Source organism: Rhamphochromis longiceps, linkage group LG19 (assembly GCF_057381845.1).
Source record: "Rhamphochromis longiceps isolate RC_006_pf linkage group LG19, R_longiceps_female_GT1.1, whole genome shotgun sequence".
In the NCBI taxonomy this organism is placed as follows: domain Eukaryota; kingdom Metazoa; phylum Chordata; class Actinopteri; order Cichliformes; family Cichlidae; genus Rhamphochromis; species Rhamphochromis longiceps.
In genome coordinates, this window is record NC_140575.1 from 11,920,318 (window position 1) to 11,936,614 (window position 16,297).

At 41.5% G+C, this 16,297-nt stretch overlaps 2 protein-coding genes across 2 annotated transcripts; one reads left to right on the forward strand and one right to left on the reverse strand.

Annotated features, from left to right (window-relative positions):
* Nucleotides 1–6,322: 6,322 nt before the first annotated feature.
* On the forward strand, nucleotides 6,323–9,229 carry LOC146646326 (ladderlectin-like). Its single transcript, XM_085392343.1, has 8 exons — nucleotides 6,323–6,447; nucleotides 6,533–6,590; nucleotides 6,713–6,742; nucleotides 7,346–7,378; nucleotides 7,794–7,885; nucleotides 8,139–8,264; nucleotides 8,420–8,519; nucleotides 8,989–9,229. Exons 2-8 carry the CDS (start codon nucleotides 6,542–6,544, stop codon nucleotides 9,057–9,059), a joined length of 501 nt encoding a protein of 166 aa, XP_085248469.1. The 5' UTR covers nucleotides 6,323–6,447; nucleotides 6,533–6,541; the 3' UTR covers nucleotides 9,060–9,229.
* A 1,063-nt stretch (nucleotides 9,230–10,292) lies between these two features.
* On the reverse strand, nucleotides 10,293–15,702 carry LOC146646327 (interferon-inducible GTPase 5-like). Its single transcript, XM_085391285.1, has 5 exons — nucleotides 15,647–15,702; nucleotides 14,196–14,769; nucleotides 13,437–13,627; nucleotides 11,806–12,376; nucleotides 10,293–11,201 (listed from the first exon to the last, which is right to left on the reverse strand). Exons 2-5 carry the CDS (start codon nucleotides 14,713–14,715, stop codon nucleotides 10,564–10,566), a joined length of 1,920 nt encoding a protein of 639 aa, XP_085247411.1. The 5' UTR covers nucleotides 14,716–14,769; nucleotides 15,647–15,702; the 3' UTR covers nucleotides 10,293–10,563.
* Between the last annotated feature and the right edge of the window lie 595 nt (nucleotides 15,703–16,297).

Consider the following 16,297-nt stretch of genomic DNA (forward strand, 5'->3'; position numbering starts at 1 on the left):
TGTACTTTTCAGCAAGGGCACAGGCAGTTGGTAGGGACAGAAATTGCAGGCTGTAACTTAGGCTCTCTGAAGGAAGAGGCTGTCTGTTCCCCAAGGGCATTTAAGGACTCTAGTTGCACCTCTCTACGATCTATTAAGACTGTGGCTCTTTCCAGGGACTGTTCTGTGTCCCAGTTGAATGTTTCTGAGGTTGCCCTCTCTGCTAAGACTATATGCCCAGACCCAGTTGGCAATATTGGGCATTTTGAGACCATTCCTGAGCTTCTCTCTCCTCCTGTTTCTGCTCCTAGGGTAGCTCGGGCCCAGCGTTCCCCTCCACCCGTTTCAGTTCCTCGGGTGGGAGGGGTTGATGTTCAGCTGGTGCCGGCACTGCTGTGTCAGCTGGAGGCTCAGGTGAGCCCTTCCAGCAGTTTTTCTCGTGTTCAGAAGGCTAAGGAGGATTAGCTCAGTCACCATCACGACCACCATCACTACAACCTTTATGGCAGTTCCCAGCTCAGTTAGCTGATCAGCAGCCACCTTCAGCTCAGTTTCCAGTGTCCCCCGATCAGCAGCCACCTGTAGCCCTGTCACCAGTGTCCCCCGATCAGCAGCCACCTGTAGCCCTGTCACCAGTGTCCCCCGATCAGCAGCCACCTGTAGCCCTGTCACCAGTGTCCCCCGATCAGCAGCCACCTGTAGCCCTGTCACCAGTGTCCCCCGATCAGCAGCCACCTGTAGCCCTGTCACCAGTGTCCCCTGATCAGCAGCCACCTGTAGCCCTGTCACCAGTGTCCCCTGATCAGCAGCCACCTGTAGCCCTGTCACCTACTCCACTACCGCTTTTATCTCAAATTCAGTCACCCGTAGCTCAGTCTTCACCCCCTCTATCCATAGCTCAGTCGCTACCACAATCAGATTTTCTGCAAGCGTTGTTACAGTCCATAACCCAGTCAGTAGTTCAGTTAGTGGAGGAATCATTACCGTTGTCATCTGCTAAGTCGGCCACTCATCTTCACCCTCGGCCAGGGGCCTCACTTGCCTCTGGTCCTGCATCTGCTCCAGCTGGAGGGCCCGAGGAGCCCGTCCAGGCTACAGTTTCGTCGGCTGGGGGGCCCGAGGAGCCCGTCCGGCCTCATGTTTCATCTGCTGGGGGTTCGGGAGAACCCAGCCAGCCTCCTGCTTCGTCAGCTGGAGGGCCCGAGGAGCCCGTCCAGCCCCAAGACTCGTCAGCTGGAGGTTCAGGGGAACCTAGCCAGCTTCCTGCCTCGTCAGCTGGAGGGCCCGAGGAGCCCGTCCAGCCTCAAGCCACGTTAGCTGAGGGTCCTGGAGGACCCAGCCAGCACATCCTCACATCTGCTGGCGGTCCGGGTAAGTGTGTTCAGCTACCATCTGCGGAATCATCCCCTGTGACTCCTACACCATTGCCTGCATCCACATCACCTCCTGCAGCATCACCTCCTGCAGCATCACTGCCTGCAGCATCACTGCCGTCAGGTTCCGCAGCCGTCCCGCTGCCGTCAGGTTCCGCAGCCGTGCCTCCATCCCCGCCTGGCCCGGCCTCCGTGTCTTCATCCCCGTCGGTTGCGGTTTCGTCTGGTCCGGCTTCGTCTGGTCCTGTGGTTGCCACGCTGCCGTCAGAGCCAGCTCGACCCGTTCCGCCTCGCCTCTGCCGGCCGTTTTTCGGGCCTATTAGGTGGCATCATGGCCTTCGGGGACGGCCTCCGGAAGGGGTTTGTCGCCGCCGCTGGCATCGCGGCCGCCCTCCGGACCTGCTCAGTGGCCGCCACTGCCTTCCAAGTGGTCGGCCTCCAGAACTGTTTGCCCGTCGCCGCCGTTGCTGTGTGCACGGTCGGCCTCCAGAACTGTTTGCCCGTCGCCGCCGTTGCCGTGTGCACGGTCGGCCCCCTGACCTCTTCATGGACTCTTGTTGAGCTTTTGTTTCATTTTGTTTTTGATGTGCTTTCTTGTGTGTTTGGACTCTTGTGCTCCTTTTTGTTTCGGACCCTCCGTCCTGGGCCCCCTCCGCCCGCCCTGGCCTGGTGCTCTGTGCTTTTTCGTTTTGGGCTGTCGGGAGCCAGCCCTTAGAGGGGGGGTACTGTCACGGTTCTGGGTCCGTTGGACCCAGTATTTTGAGTTTATTATGTTTTGGTTTTTGCATTATGGATTGTTTTCTGATGTTCTGGTGCTTTGTTTATCATTATACATCTGTTTCTATTCTTGGTGAGGGATCAGTTCTTAGGTTTTGGGTTCTCATGTGTATTACAGTTTCTGTTCAGTGTCTAGTCTGTCTCTCAGTGTCATGTCTGCATCCGGTTTAGTAATTCTTGTTTCCTGTTTTATTGTGAAAGTCTTTGTCTTATGTTAGTGTGTGCAGCTTAGCTCCCCCGTCTCGTTAACCCTGATCTCTCCCAGCTGTGTCTCCCTCCTGTTGCCCATTCGCTGATTACCACCCTGTGTATATTAGCCCTGTGTTTTCCTGTGCTCGGTGTCGCGTCGTCCCCTCAGATTATGCCTGTGTGTTTCTTTGGTTTCTGTAGTCACGTCACTTCACGTTTGGTTTTCATGTCAGCAATAAAGCTGAGATTCTGATTTACAGTTCGAGTCCTGCGTTTGGATCCTCCTCGCCGCCTGCCCGCACACAGAGCCCTGACAGTAATAAAAGTTATTGTTTCAGGTGATGTTATTCTTTGCCGTTGGTTATGATTAATCATTCTATGATAGAATGTCTTTATAGTTCCAGTCAATCAGCAATGGATTTCCTAACTGAAACATTGCATCACTGCCAAGGAAAAAATGACTTCTGCGAAATCCAGTCAAAAGGAAATAACACAGTTTATTTGACTGGTTTTACTGCTTAAATGTCCATGAACCCAGAAACAGATTATGTTTTTCATAAACAGATCATTGTGCTCCAAGTAAATTTGATGTTTGAGTATCATGTCTAAAGTTTAGAGTTAGCACTAAGACCAAGTTTAGCTTCAGATTTAGACCACTGGTTTTGCAACTGTTCCACTAATGTTATTTGGTAACTAGTCCTCTTCATATGTCATAGCTTGTGTATATTTTGAAGAACCATAATTCATTGTTGTTCTGTTTGTTTTTTGTTTTGACAGATCTATCTGATCTTAGTGTGAAAAAGTCCTGTGCTATATTGTAATAACATGAACGTGTCTTTAATGTCATTGTTTAGTAAGACTGATATGAACTTATTAAGTCTAATCTGACTTTGTGTCGATCTTGCTTAATGACCCACGTTGATCAGAACAGTGTTGGAAGTTATTCTTTTCTGCCCCAAGACTTGTTTTTGTCCTGAAAGCTGACACTAAATTAGGAACAAGGGTGTTCTGATGCAAAATGAACTAAATCTAAAGTAAGTGCTTTCACTAAAAGGATTTCAGGTAGTTTTTATATGTATGCAGTTATACCCAGCTGCAAATGTTTTGCCTGACTATTACTGCCCCTGTGGTTTTTTTTTTTTTTTGTTGTTTTTTTTGCCTGAGATAATGACCTTTTTTAGCTTCATTAGTGTGGAAGTTCATACATCATAGTTGTTTTTGTGTTTTGCTCTTTGTTTCAGACACATTGGTAGACTTATTTTGTTTACTTTTGCTGTCTGTGTATTTGGTGTGTTGGAAGTCTATGCAAATAATGATTAATAAATAAAATACACATAATCTAAAAGCTTACTGTGATGTAGGCTCAAAATATATCAACCTGGTAGATATCTCAGATCTAAGAGCTAACATGATGAAATAGCTTTCTGAATTTTACAATCTGGAAGCATTTTTACCCTTTCATGCATGAATTATGACAACCTCAGTCAGGATTTTTATTCATCTTTAGGCATGAAAACATGAATAAAAATACTTCTATCCTGACTGAGGTCGTCATAATTCATGCATGACAGGGTAACAATAATTACAATGAAACACGTCATACATCTGTGGTAACATTAAACGACCAGTGGGTGGCAGGGTATGGAGTTACACATCAGTGTCCAATGTAGTGGTTTATGTTAAGTATACCATCAATACTGACACAAATACAAGCAAACAGCCTTCGAGTAGCCGTCCACTGTAGTAACCATTATGCGCGAAACGGTTAAGACGTTTCTTTTCCCAATTGCTTAAATAAAATCAAATTCTGTGACACTTTATTACATTGATTTTCATTTAAACATGTCTAGACTTTAGAAAAATGCTCAGTCTGTGCTTTTGTTTCTGATTTGGACCTTTTACTCTGCTCTGATCATTTCATACCTTGTGATCTTCCTTTTCTTTAGTCAGAAAGGGCAGTATGGTGCACTGCATTTCCACACACACTCCAAACCGTTTGAGTTAAAATTAACCCTAAATCAGATCCAGAAAGCAATACTGAATGTTTTATTAATGTCACTATCTCTGGTACATGCTGTTAACAGTTAAAACTTTACTTTTAATACACAAACACCCTGTTTAAATTCCTGATTTACTGCAGAGGTGAGCAGCATCAGGAATTACGATACTCAAATAATGCTAGCCCTCAAGGACACGTATTTCTTTTTTAACTGTAATAGTGATAGGAAAGAATAACATCCAAGTCAGAATATGAGGAAATGGTGTGGTTTGTCTTGGTAACTATGTTGAGTAACAGAACAGCTGTAGTATTTAAGATGTAGTAGTGGTTCATGTACAGTTTTATGTTTTAATACAGTTTTAATACAGTTTTATGGCAGTACCAGAATAACGTAGAAGCAACCGTTCTGGATGCCTTTTCTACTACAATATCTACAAATGTCTGCTCTTTACACTCCATTAAATGGTACTTTTGTTGAATATGAGATTCATGTCATTAATTAATGTCATCATGCTTACTGAGAGTAAATTGATAAGTAAAAATACATTTTCGAGACAATGAAGTTTGTAAAAAGGTTTAGGGTGTCATTAACTGGCGACCACTATTAATGTTCAGTTCATCTCAGTTCAATTTTGTTTACTTCAAGCACAATTTTTGCTACTGCACCAGAAAGAAGACGGCAGAGTCATTTCATGACTTATTTGTCATTAAATTAGTGGTGCAGATTTAAAAATTTACCTGAAATATAGCACAAGTGTAAACTGTTCCTATAGTGTGGAGACTGTGTCAAAAATGTTAACTAATTTAGGCTAGATCACTACAAATTGGTAGCTACTTTTAACTTTCTGAGCCACTTTTCTGCTGCCATTTTGCTTGTTGCCAGTCAAGGAGCTGAATTCTTAGAGTTTCTTAATGATTTCTATTCCTGTTCTGCTGGGATTTGGTTTCATTATTTGAAACCAAATCCCAGCAGAACAGTTAACATGATATATTAATTGTTAATCTCATATTAACAGTTAAACAGTTAATATGAGATTATATTTTCATGTTATTGTCTAGTTGAATTTGTGTAAATCAGCTTGCCAAAAATTGTCCTTTAACCTCCTAGGACCTGGCGTCCACATATGTGGAGACCACATTTTGGGTTGTCTAGACCACATTACTAAATTTTGCTCTGTGAGGGCCTGATATCCACTTACAAGGACATTATACTGCCACTGTTCTATCAAAATTTGAAACGAATGTCCTCATATGTGTATATCAGGCCCTCACAGAGCAAGATCAGGTAAAACAATAGTTCTTTGTTTTTACATTCATCAGGTCTCTTTATGGTTCCAATAAATCATTAACGGATTTCCTAACTGAAGTATTGCATCAGCAAGGACTTCAGTTAAATACAGTCATAAGGAAATAAGACGGTTTATTTATCTGGTTTTACTGCTTAAATGTCCGTTAACAGTGTTTCATAAATGAATCATTGTGCTTCAAGAAAACATGATGTTTGAGTATCATGTCTAAACTTTAGCATTAACACTCAGACAAGTTTTAAAACTTTAAAGACAACTTTTAAATTTATACCACTTGCCTTGTGATTGCTCTGCTAATATTATTTGGCTAATGTTATTTTTTATTTGGTAGTCAGTCCTGTTCATATGTCATAGCTTGTGTATATTTTGAATATATCACAAGAACCGTCATTCATTGTTTTGTCCTTGTTTTCATTTACTTGCTTGTTTGAATCAAGTATTGTTACATGCCTATCATGTACAAACTAACAGGTGGAAATACATTTTCAAGACCATGAAGTGTGTCATTTTTTGACGACCACTGTTAATGTTCAATAGATTTCAGTTCACTGCTTTTGTATTGCATCAAGTCAAAACAACATGAGGTCATGTATCACAATACATGTGCCAGATACAATTTACACATCAATAACTTCCTGTTTACCAAACAGATCAGAGTTCAAGTACATACCTTTATGTGCACTCTGCAAATATCTTCCTGGCCTGCATACGCCCACAGGAACGTGACCTGATGTGACTCAGTTTACGTATATAAAGACCAGAGAAGTTCCCCGTCATTACTGCATCACTCAGCTGATACTTGAACAACATCTTTACCTGACAGGTAAGAATCCTACTTTTCATTCACTGACTTCATGCCTGTGCTCTTTCTGGATATTCATTGGCTGTTTTTGTTTATTTCATAACAGAGGATCAACATGAAGACTGTCCTGCTCCTCTCCGCTCTCCTCTATGCTGCACTGGCAGGTAATATTCAGCACACACAGACTCAAACAAACCTGCTCATCAGTAAATCAGCCAACCCTGAAGAAGTGATGGGAGACTCACTAATGCACCATTTTTACTGACTGTGTCATTTTTCTCTGCAGTTCCAGCTGAAGACAATCAGCAGACTTCAGGTGAGTGTTGAAAGTGTTTCTTTTAAGACGTACAAAGACAGTGAGAACAGAATCTAACACCAACACACGTGTGGTCAGTGTCCCCTTCGCTGTTGGCTTTTGTGTCATACTTAGCCTGCACTGTGACAGACAAGAGAACACACAATAAATAATCAAAACAGTCTGTCTACAGTTCAACCAGCGTTTCAGCACCACAACCTTAGACTTCAATATGATCTCAAATTTCAAGTGTAGTATCTTCAGTACAGTTACAACTTGAATGTTGCTTTGAATTTCACTGTTACACAGTTTGAAGGTTAGCAATGTGCATCCTTAACCAACTCACACATATTTAACTTGGCCTCATTACAAGGCACATAAATGACCTGTATGCAATTTCAGTTTCTCATGAAGGCAGCTGAAAACATTCACAATAAATAAGGTGATGGTGCCTGACGTAGTCTTTGAAGTCACACGTGCTCACAGTCAGCTAACATATCTAGTTTAGAGTCAGTCACATTGTAAAGTGCTTCACATGTTGTGTGTAGGAACCAATGAGAACATTCTTAAAATGATATATATCTTCCTTTTTATCACTGATTGTGTTCATTTGTTTTTGTGCAGCCCAGGAGTTTGAAGGAGCAGCCAAACCTCAAGGTAAGACTCTTTCACTTCCCTTTTTGACCTTGTTTAGTTCACTGGTAAATAAGCTTTTAATTAACAGCAACAAATAGTCAAATCAAATTCAAACACCTCTCTCTGCAGGCCACAGTAGAGAAGTTTGGATATGTATGAATGTGTAAGCTTATTAAATATAGTGCCCATATTTTTGGCACCCCAACTAAGGATTGATTGGAAAGAATGCTGTGGTGAAACTGATGAGCAATAGGAATTTTACCTTTTGTCAAATGTCTTTACTTACTTTACTTTACTTTAAATACATTTTCTCTCCCATTAAAATGTCATTTTAATATGGTTTTTGAGGCTGTTAAACATGCTATAAAAGCATGATCAAAAGTAAAGAAACAAAAGTAGACACAATAATGAAGTATTCATCACTGTCTGCCTGCAGCTCGTTTTAGCTTCTGTCCAGATGGCTGGTTCAGCTATGGTCCTCGCTGCTTCAAGTTCATCAATAGTCCCAGGTCCTGGTTCTCTGCTGAGGTACTGTCATTGAGCTCAACTATACATTTACACCTGAACAATGAGATGTTCCATGGTTTTTGAATTAGCTGAGCAAATTTTTAGAAACACCCTTTCATGGAAATCATAGAAATGGCGGTCTCTTCTTCACCTGAACTAAAGCTTTGGTGATTGTATATATTTGTAGGACAGTCAGTCTCCCACATGACTCACAGAGCTTTAAGTTCACACTGCAGCTTAATGATACATCTCTTTATGTTCATCTATCCAATAGGAGTACTGCAATAGTCTGGGTGGCAATCTGGCCTCAGTTACCAACCTCAGAGAGTACAGCTTCCTCCAACAGATGACACAGACAGCGGGTCAGACTACTGCTTGGCTGGGAGGTTTCAGACTGCAGGTAGAGTTTTAGAAAAAAAGAAACACCACCTCAGTCAGTCCAGATCAAACTTTGGTCCTGGTCGGAAGTGGGTCTAGACTTACACAGAATGGATATGAGAATAAATGAAGAGACTAAGTCAACACTCCCTCACACATATGTTCTTTGCATCTCAGAACCAGTGGCTTTGGATTGACCGTGAGGGTTTCTATTACACCAACTGGTACAGCCAGTCCTCTTCCAGCAGCTACCCTTGCCTCTTCCTACGATCCACCTGTGAGTAATATCAGCATCTGAAAATGTTATATTATTTTATTTTCTTACATAGAGCATTGCCTGTAGAGTTAACCTTGATATGTCAGTTCAGATCAAATTTGATACATGGCTTCTTTCAAGCTATGAGACTGACACACCCTGTGTTTAAATGTATGCCATTTTGTTAAATCTGATATACAGTGTGTCAGTAAAGTGTATTATTGTGCCCAAACACATAAGGGTTTGTTTACTGGGAATAACGGTGCAGAATTTGTCAGTCTGCTGCAGAGAATGCCAAACTGCTGGGGCACAGGGTAACTGCAGGTGGGGTGTTAATCTAGGTGAAATATTTCAACTTGGATGAAATGAATATATTTTTAAATAAGAATCAATAGGTGCTGACCTCTATTTAAATGCTGTTAATTGCTGATAAAAACCACTGCCTTGATTAATTTAGTGTTAATTTTGATTTGTCTCTTTCTAATTCCAGATGGTTGGGGTAACACTCTGTGTACTTCCAGTTATTCTTTCATCTGCTCTAAGAATCCATTTGGTTGTTAACATTTATGCTAAACATCTGAGGCCTGTGGGTGGACCACATTGTATTTTTTTTCTGTTTAAAAGCATAAACTCTGTTGTATGTGTTATTGAATGGGAGATTTTTTTTAATTTCTAAAAATGTATTCTTCAAAGACTTAAATAATGAAGTGCTAGTAAATTTTAAACTTTGTTGGTCAGTGTAACAATTTCTTTTCTATAATAAAGACAATGTGTAATTTCCTTTCTTGTACCTCTTGTAAGTCTCCTTAAAATTCTTTCAAACCCAAATAACAATAAACAATACCAATACCAGAAATTAAAGGGGCAGTAAAGCCATACATCCCAAAATTAGATTTATGTGATTTGCCTCTGGTCTGTAATGCTCCTTATGAATCTAGGTTGTTTTGTGTGAGAGATTTGGTTAAATTAATAGATGAACACATGCATGCAAGTGCAGAAACACCATCAGGGATGTTCACTGATAACAGGAAAGAGGATCTGGGTTGAAATACCCAGGCAGGCAGGAACTGTTTAGGAGGTTTATTTAAAGTCTAAAATACAGAGGAAACACAAATGACCATGAACCAGAGCAGAAATCCAGAACAACAGCTAGGCAGCATGACATTGGTGTGCATAAAAGACAATCAGATTATAAGATGGTAATTCATTTCAGTTTTCAAGTTTATTTACTTTGTGCAAAATCACATTAACAAAAACAAAATGAAACCTTTGGAGTGGTCTAGTCAAAGTCCTGACCTGAATTCGTTTAAGATGCTGTGGTATGAACTTATGAAAGCGATTCATGCTCAAAAACCCCCCAAAGACACGTGGGCCAAAATTACTCCAAATGTTTTTCCAATGTGATATCTGTCCTATCAGCATTTTGATTACAGCACATGTTTTGGCCTGTGAAAATTGAATCATTGCGTAATAAAATAATTGTTAAAAAAAACCAAACAAATAACAACAACAAAAAAGAAAACAAACCCCCCAAAAAACAGAAATGTGCAGTCACTCTAAGAACATCTTTTAGCACCCCTACTAGGTCAAGAATTGTTTATGGTAAAATGGTAAATGGCCTGCATTTGTATAGCGCTTTTCTAGTCCTTAAGGACCCCAAAGCAGAGCCAAAGACCACACCCCTGCTACACAGCGTAACTTCAGGGTCTCCTGATCCAGCCCTAACTATATGTGTGGTGGGGCGTGGCCTGCGGTGCCATGCAGGGAGGGCGGACGCACCTGCGCAGAATGGATGGATGGATGGATGGATGGATGGATGGATGGATGGAGGGTGGATGGATGGATGGATGGATATAAAGGCCACATTATTGTGTTGCTGTGTAAAGGTGGGAGAGGTTCCTCTGTTGTTTCTGAGGACATGAGACCTGCTGAGGCCTCTGATGCACTAATCAGCTGTAAGGATGCTGGTTTACAGCTGGATTCACTGCATATTCAATGATTTAGGAATTTTATTTCATACCCTTCTGTTTTAAACGTGTCACTTTATCACCTTTAACTATTTAAATCACACTGAGGTGCTCAGACCCAGAGCTTTTTTAAACACCTTCTGGGCGTCTTCAGCGAGCTGGTTGAGGATGAAATTCAAAAGTCTGTAAGTTGTGGTAAAAGAGAACACCATTGCCAGCGGGATTCCAACTATTGGAATGAATCTGGAAACTTCCTCCAGTGCCATAAATGTAGCTGCTCCTGCAATTTGGCTCAACACTTTCAGGAGGAGCTCTTTCGATATTTTCACCGCAGCCAGCGGAGAAACGATGACGGCACGCAGATCGGCGTATGGCACGCCTGTGCTGGCAGACAGTCTCTGCAGAGACTTGATATCAAGACCAAACCCAAAGACGTAATCCGTGACAGCACCAACTAGCACCGCTATGTCAACAGCAATAGAAAGCCCAGGAACTGGAACAGCAGCTACAGCTGCAGACAGAGCGGACAACCAATACAATCGGCGCTTGAAAGTTTTTTTCTTCTTGTCGATGATCTCCAGGCTGATGTTGGGCATGGCGCGCAGCAGAGCATGTCTTTTGTGTTCAGGAAGGTCTCTGTCTAAGGTCTCATGTAAGAGAGAGAAGTCGTACAGGTGGAGCTCAAAGCTGGACACCAGGAACACCTGTGGAGCCTCAACGCCTAAATCTCTGAGTCCTGACACAGAAAAAACACACTGTATGATGATAAGATACAAAATAATAAAAACATCTAAAACTGCATTTTATCTTTCAGCAGATTCAGTGAGCCGACTGACTTTATAGATGTGTAAAGGATTTGAACTCATAGTGTAACTTGTAAGCCACCACATACAGACTGGAGTTGTGTTTTCATATTGGTGATTTTATAGCTTACTGTTGCAATATATTCCTTATTAAATAGTTATATTTTAAAATACACTGTGCCACTTTATGTGTAACATTTAAGCTATCGACTGCAACAAAAATGATTTTGACGTCTGTGACTAAAGCTCATCGAGAACTATCTTAATACAAAATCACCTGACAATATCAGACTGCAAGATCCTCCCAAACACTATAATAAGTATAATAAAGTTTCCTTATAACAAAGTTCATCTATCCAGCATCTGCCTGACTTCTTCAGCAGCTATGTCACCATCATCAGGACAATCATCCTCCTCCTGTCTGGGCTGTACCTCATCTATCACCCTGGATGGTGATGTTCAAGCAGCTTTCTCTCAGTAAGCTTTGGTGAACAAACGTTTTTGGTATGAGATGATGAACACACAAATCAGTCTCACCTTGAATGCAGTTTTCCCTCATTTTCCTAAGAGTCTCCTCTTTGCTGAAGTTTCTCTTTCTTCTCTCGGCTCGTAAATCGTTGTCAATCTTTGAGCGAACAAAGTAGAACTTCTTCTCCATCCTCTGAATCTCCTGCGCGAGTTTCACGTCATTTTCTCTGAAGCGATCGGCTGAGACGATGATGAAGAAGTCAAACTTCTCAAATCCAACAAGCTCCAAATATTTATCAGCTGGAAACTTGGTGGTGCCGATTCCAGGGAGATCCCATAAAGTAACCTTGGGATAGTTTGGATGGGGGTACGGTGTGACCTCTGAGGTGGTTTCTACAACACCGGTCAGGGCCGCTCCCTCCTCTCTGTTGTCCATGCCCCTGAAGGCATTAACAAAGGTGGATTTCCCAGAGCCAGATTCTCCTGTGATGGCGATATTCAGTGGAGTGTTCCTCTCCTTGTCCAGTAACTCCTTGATCTTTGTGATAGCCAGTGATTTGTCATTGTTCAGCAGAGCTTCTTTAATTTCTTCTCTCACAGTTTCAATTTCAAATTGGTTGTCTGTGCTTGTCTCTGATACCTGGAATGAAAAAAGAGGAACTTTAAACTTTGGGGCTTTTTTTCGGGTTCTTTTGCTTTATTTAATCTTAGATCATCATCACACAAAACATGACACACTCTGCTTAATATTCCACAGAGAATTGACTACAATAGCTTAGCATGCTGTGAACTGAGCCACTTTATTGTATTTTATTATATTCATGTGCATCGCACACCTTTAGGTCTGTCTGTGTTTACTTTTAATCTATTTTTGAGTCGAATTATATTGATACAAAATCAACTTACACTTTTTTAGTTTTAAAGCACCGAAGTATTGAAATTTATTCTAAAAACAAATTTCAATAACAGTTTATAAAAATTTCCCCAATCGAAAGAAAAAGTTCTCTGTAATTAAAAAGATTTTTTATGTATTTTATTTGAAATTACAGTGTTATTACTTACAAATACTTAAAGAAGGCACACTATAATAACAGGCAGCGAGTAATAATAATTATATAATAATTATAGCATATTATTAATATTGTAGTAATTTTAATTATGTAAGATTTCATGGTAATTTTGCACAAAAACAAACAACATTAGCGCGTCTTACATCGTATGTTGTGCTTTTGGGGCTTTAAGAAAATTGAGATGTTTATTATGATTCTGCTGAAAGACAGTGTCTTCATGTAGACACAGTTATATCAGATTTATAAACGGTGATGTCCCCACAACAGAGGTAAATATTTTCACCCATAAACTGTATAAGCCTCAATGTGAACCTCAGACTCGTCACATGGGTCATCTCACTGAGATTATCTGCTTCTGCTTCTTCTCTTCGTCTCTTCTTATGTTTCTAACATCATAGTTTTCTCTTTTTTTGTAGAATCAGACATGTTCAGGTCTGTTGCATGGTGTCACCCTGGCCTCTCTTATATGGATTTGCTCTTAGACTGATAAACCTTGGCTGATAACCTCCTTTGTTCGAGTGAATGCTGATGTTATGATGAGTGAGGGCAGATTAGGAAAAAAAAAGCCTTGAGTATGCTGATCAGACTCCAGTAAAGCTGTAGACAGAGTGGCTGACAGTACAATCTTACCTTGAAAGCTTCTTTCTTCTTGTTGATGATCTCACGTCTGATACTGGGCGTGGCCAACAGCAGAGCATCTCTCTTGCTTTCAGGAAGACCGCTCTCTAAGGCTTTGTGTAAGAGGGAGAAGTCATACTGGCGGAGCTGAAAGCTGGACACCAGGAAGACCTGCGGAGTCTTGATGCCTAATCCTGTGAGTCCTGCGTCAGAGAAGGAAAGAAACGTGCACGTGTGTGTCAGTGAGGGGCAGCCAATCAGCAGAAAGTTGGCCTAAAGCAGGGGTGTTAAACTCAAATACACAGTGGGCCAAAATTCAAAACTGAAACAAAGTCGCGGGCTAACGTTAATATTTATTGAAATATATTTATTCCTCCAGATATAAGAATGAATCTTTTCTAATGGACTCAAACACGTTTTGCTGAAAAACTGAATATGGAACAAGCAAAGCTTAATACTAAACAATATATATATTAGCTGTATAATACCAGTAGGCCAGCTCTAATAGTAATTTGGTATGGCTTCGCGGGCCAAATGTAATTAGGCTGCGGGCCAAATTTGGCCCACGGGCCAGAGTTTGACACCTATGGCCTAAAGGAAGGAGATTAACAGAGGATGAACTAAAGCAGTCCAGCATCCTGCAGCCACACAGTCATAAAACAAACAGAGTTTAACTGTCCAACTGTGGCCTGAACTCTCCAACAACTGCATCACCATCATTAAATCCAGAAACTGGTCTCACTCTTATAAATGATCTCATGTGACACTCACCTTGAATGCAGTCTTGTCTGATTTGTGAAAGAGTCTTCTCCACCTTAAACTCTCTCTGACTTCTTTCTTCAGCTCGTAAATCGTTGTCAATCTTTGAGCGAACAAAGTAGAACTTCTTCTCCATCCTCTGAATCTCCTGAGCGAGTTTCACGTCATTTTCTCTGAAGCGAACGGCGGAGATGATGATGATGAAGAAGTCAAACTTCTCAAATCCAACAAGCTCCAGGTACTCATCAGCTGGAAACTTGGTGGTGCCGATTCCAGGGAGATCCCAAAAAGTAACATTGGGATAGTTTGGATGGGGGTACGGTGCAACCTCTGAGGTGGTTTCTGTAACACCAGTAGGAGCAGCTCCCTCGTCACCATCGGACAGGTCTCTGAGAGCGTTAACAAAGGTGGATTTCCCAGAGCCAGATTCTCCTGTGATGGCGATATTTAGTTGGGTGTTGTTGTCCTGTAGTGACTCCATGATCTTTCCAACATCTGATGGTCTGTCGGTGTGTTGCAGAGCTTTCTTCATTTCTCTTGTAACTGATTCACGCTCAGGCTGAAGACTCACGCTGGTCCCTGATGGCTGTAGAGAAGAAACTACCAGTGTTACATTTTTGTTTTCTACAAACAGTCTAATGTAAAGACTGAAGACTGTTTCAGTGAAACATGATTTAAACTTTGTGTTTTTCCTTATTTTATTAAAACTATAATTTCCAATCTCTGTTAATCACAATATTATTTCCTTTGATCTGACAGGTGATGTAAAATAGTTTTGTGGTCAGATTGTTTCGTATTTGTGTGTGGATTGAAGCACGCGCTTGTGAGTCCTCAACAGTTACACACAAATGATTGTACACATCGTACCTATTTGAGACAAACACGACATGTTCAGAGTAAGAACAGGTGAGATGATATCACAGTCTGTGAGGCCGACCATGTGGAGATGAGAGAGGAGGCACAGACACACGGCGATGAGGTGGGTATTAACGAAAGGCGAGCCTTTACGTTGGCTAAACAGAAATACTACAAAGCAACAACGACGAGGGGGACGGAAAAGCTAAACTAAAGAACATGAGGAAAATATAAAACATTACAAAAGCCTGAAACTAGGAACACAGAACCTGAGACATGGAAACATCAACAGAGGAAAGCAGAGGATGAAGAACAGATGAACCAGCAATAAACAAAGTAGACATAGGGCCACAGAAAAGCAAAACTCAATACACTGAACGCAGGACAGGGACTATCACAATAAAACAGGAAGCATGAGACTTTCAGCATGACACAGTCTAGACACTGAGACATGGAAACATGAGGCGAGGCACAGAGACAGAACAGAAACCAGGAACAATAAATATAATACAACAGAAAACCATCATTCAAAGAGTAAAACGTAAACTGACCGAGGACCGTCACAGTAGATACTGCAGACAGAACTTGGAAAGTTGATGGAGGTTTACCTGCGTGCTGTGCTGATGAGAAGTACTGCATGCAGCAGTGAGTCTGATGGTGGAGGTCAGTCTGTTATAGAGCTTTAGAGTGAACTCTGTTCCCACCTGTACATGTGACCTGTAGCTCCGCCCCCTGAAAACAGCTCACGATGATCTTTGGTCGTCTCTGTAGCTGTCAGCGGTTCTAAAATGATCACTGTTCTAAAACAAACATACAAACATACTGCAAACACGATCCTGCAGGGCCTGAAACACTGAAAGTGACCTGTTAGATGCTGATGGATGAGCAGCAGCTACAGGTGGAGCACAAAGAGCTGCAGAGTGACGCTGCTCATGTCAAACAGCAGAGGCCTCCTCCTGTGCTCTTCATTCCTCAGTACAACTTTGTTCACTTTCTGATGAAGAGCAGCTTCATCACAAAGTGAACAAAGTTGGAACTTTTGTGTTAGACTTGAGTTAGACACTGAATTTATTCTTTACCAACATAAAGGTATAGACCAGCATGCTGCACTCAGCCAATGATTAACAATTAATAACTGCAGTAAAACCAGGTTTTACAGCCATCTGTGTAAAGGCCATTTAGATACTTATCATAGCTTGTAGTGTGTCAGACCAACATCTATATGACAGCTGTATCACAGACAAACAGCACCACAAGCA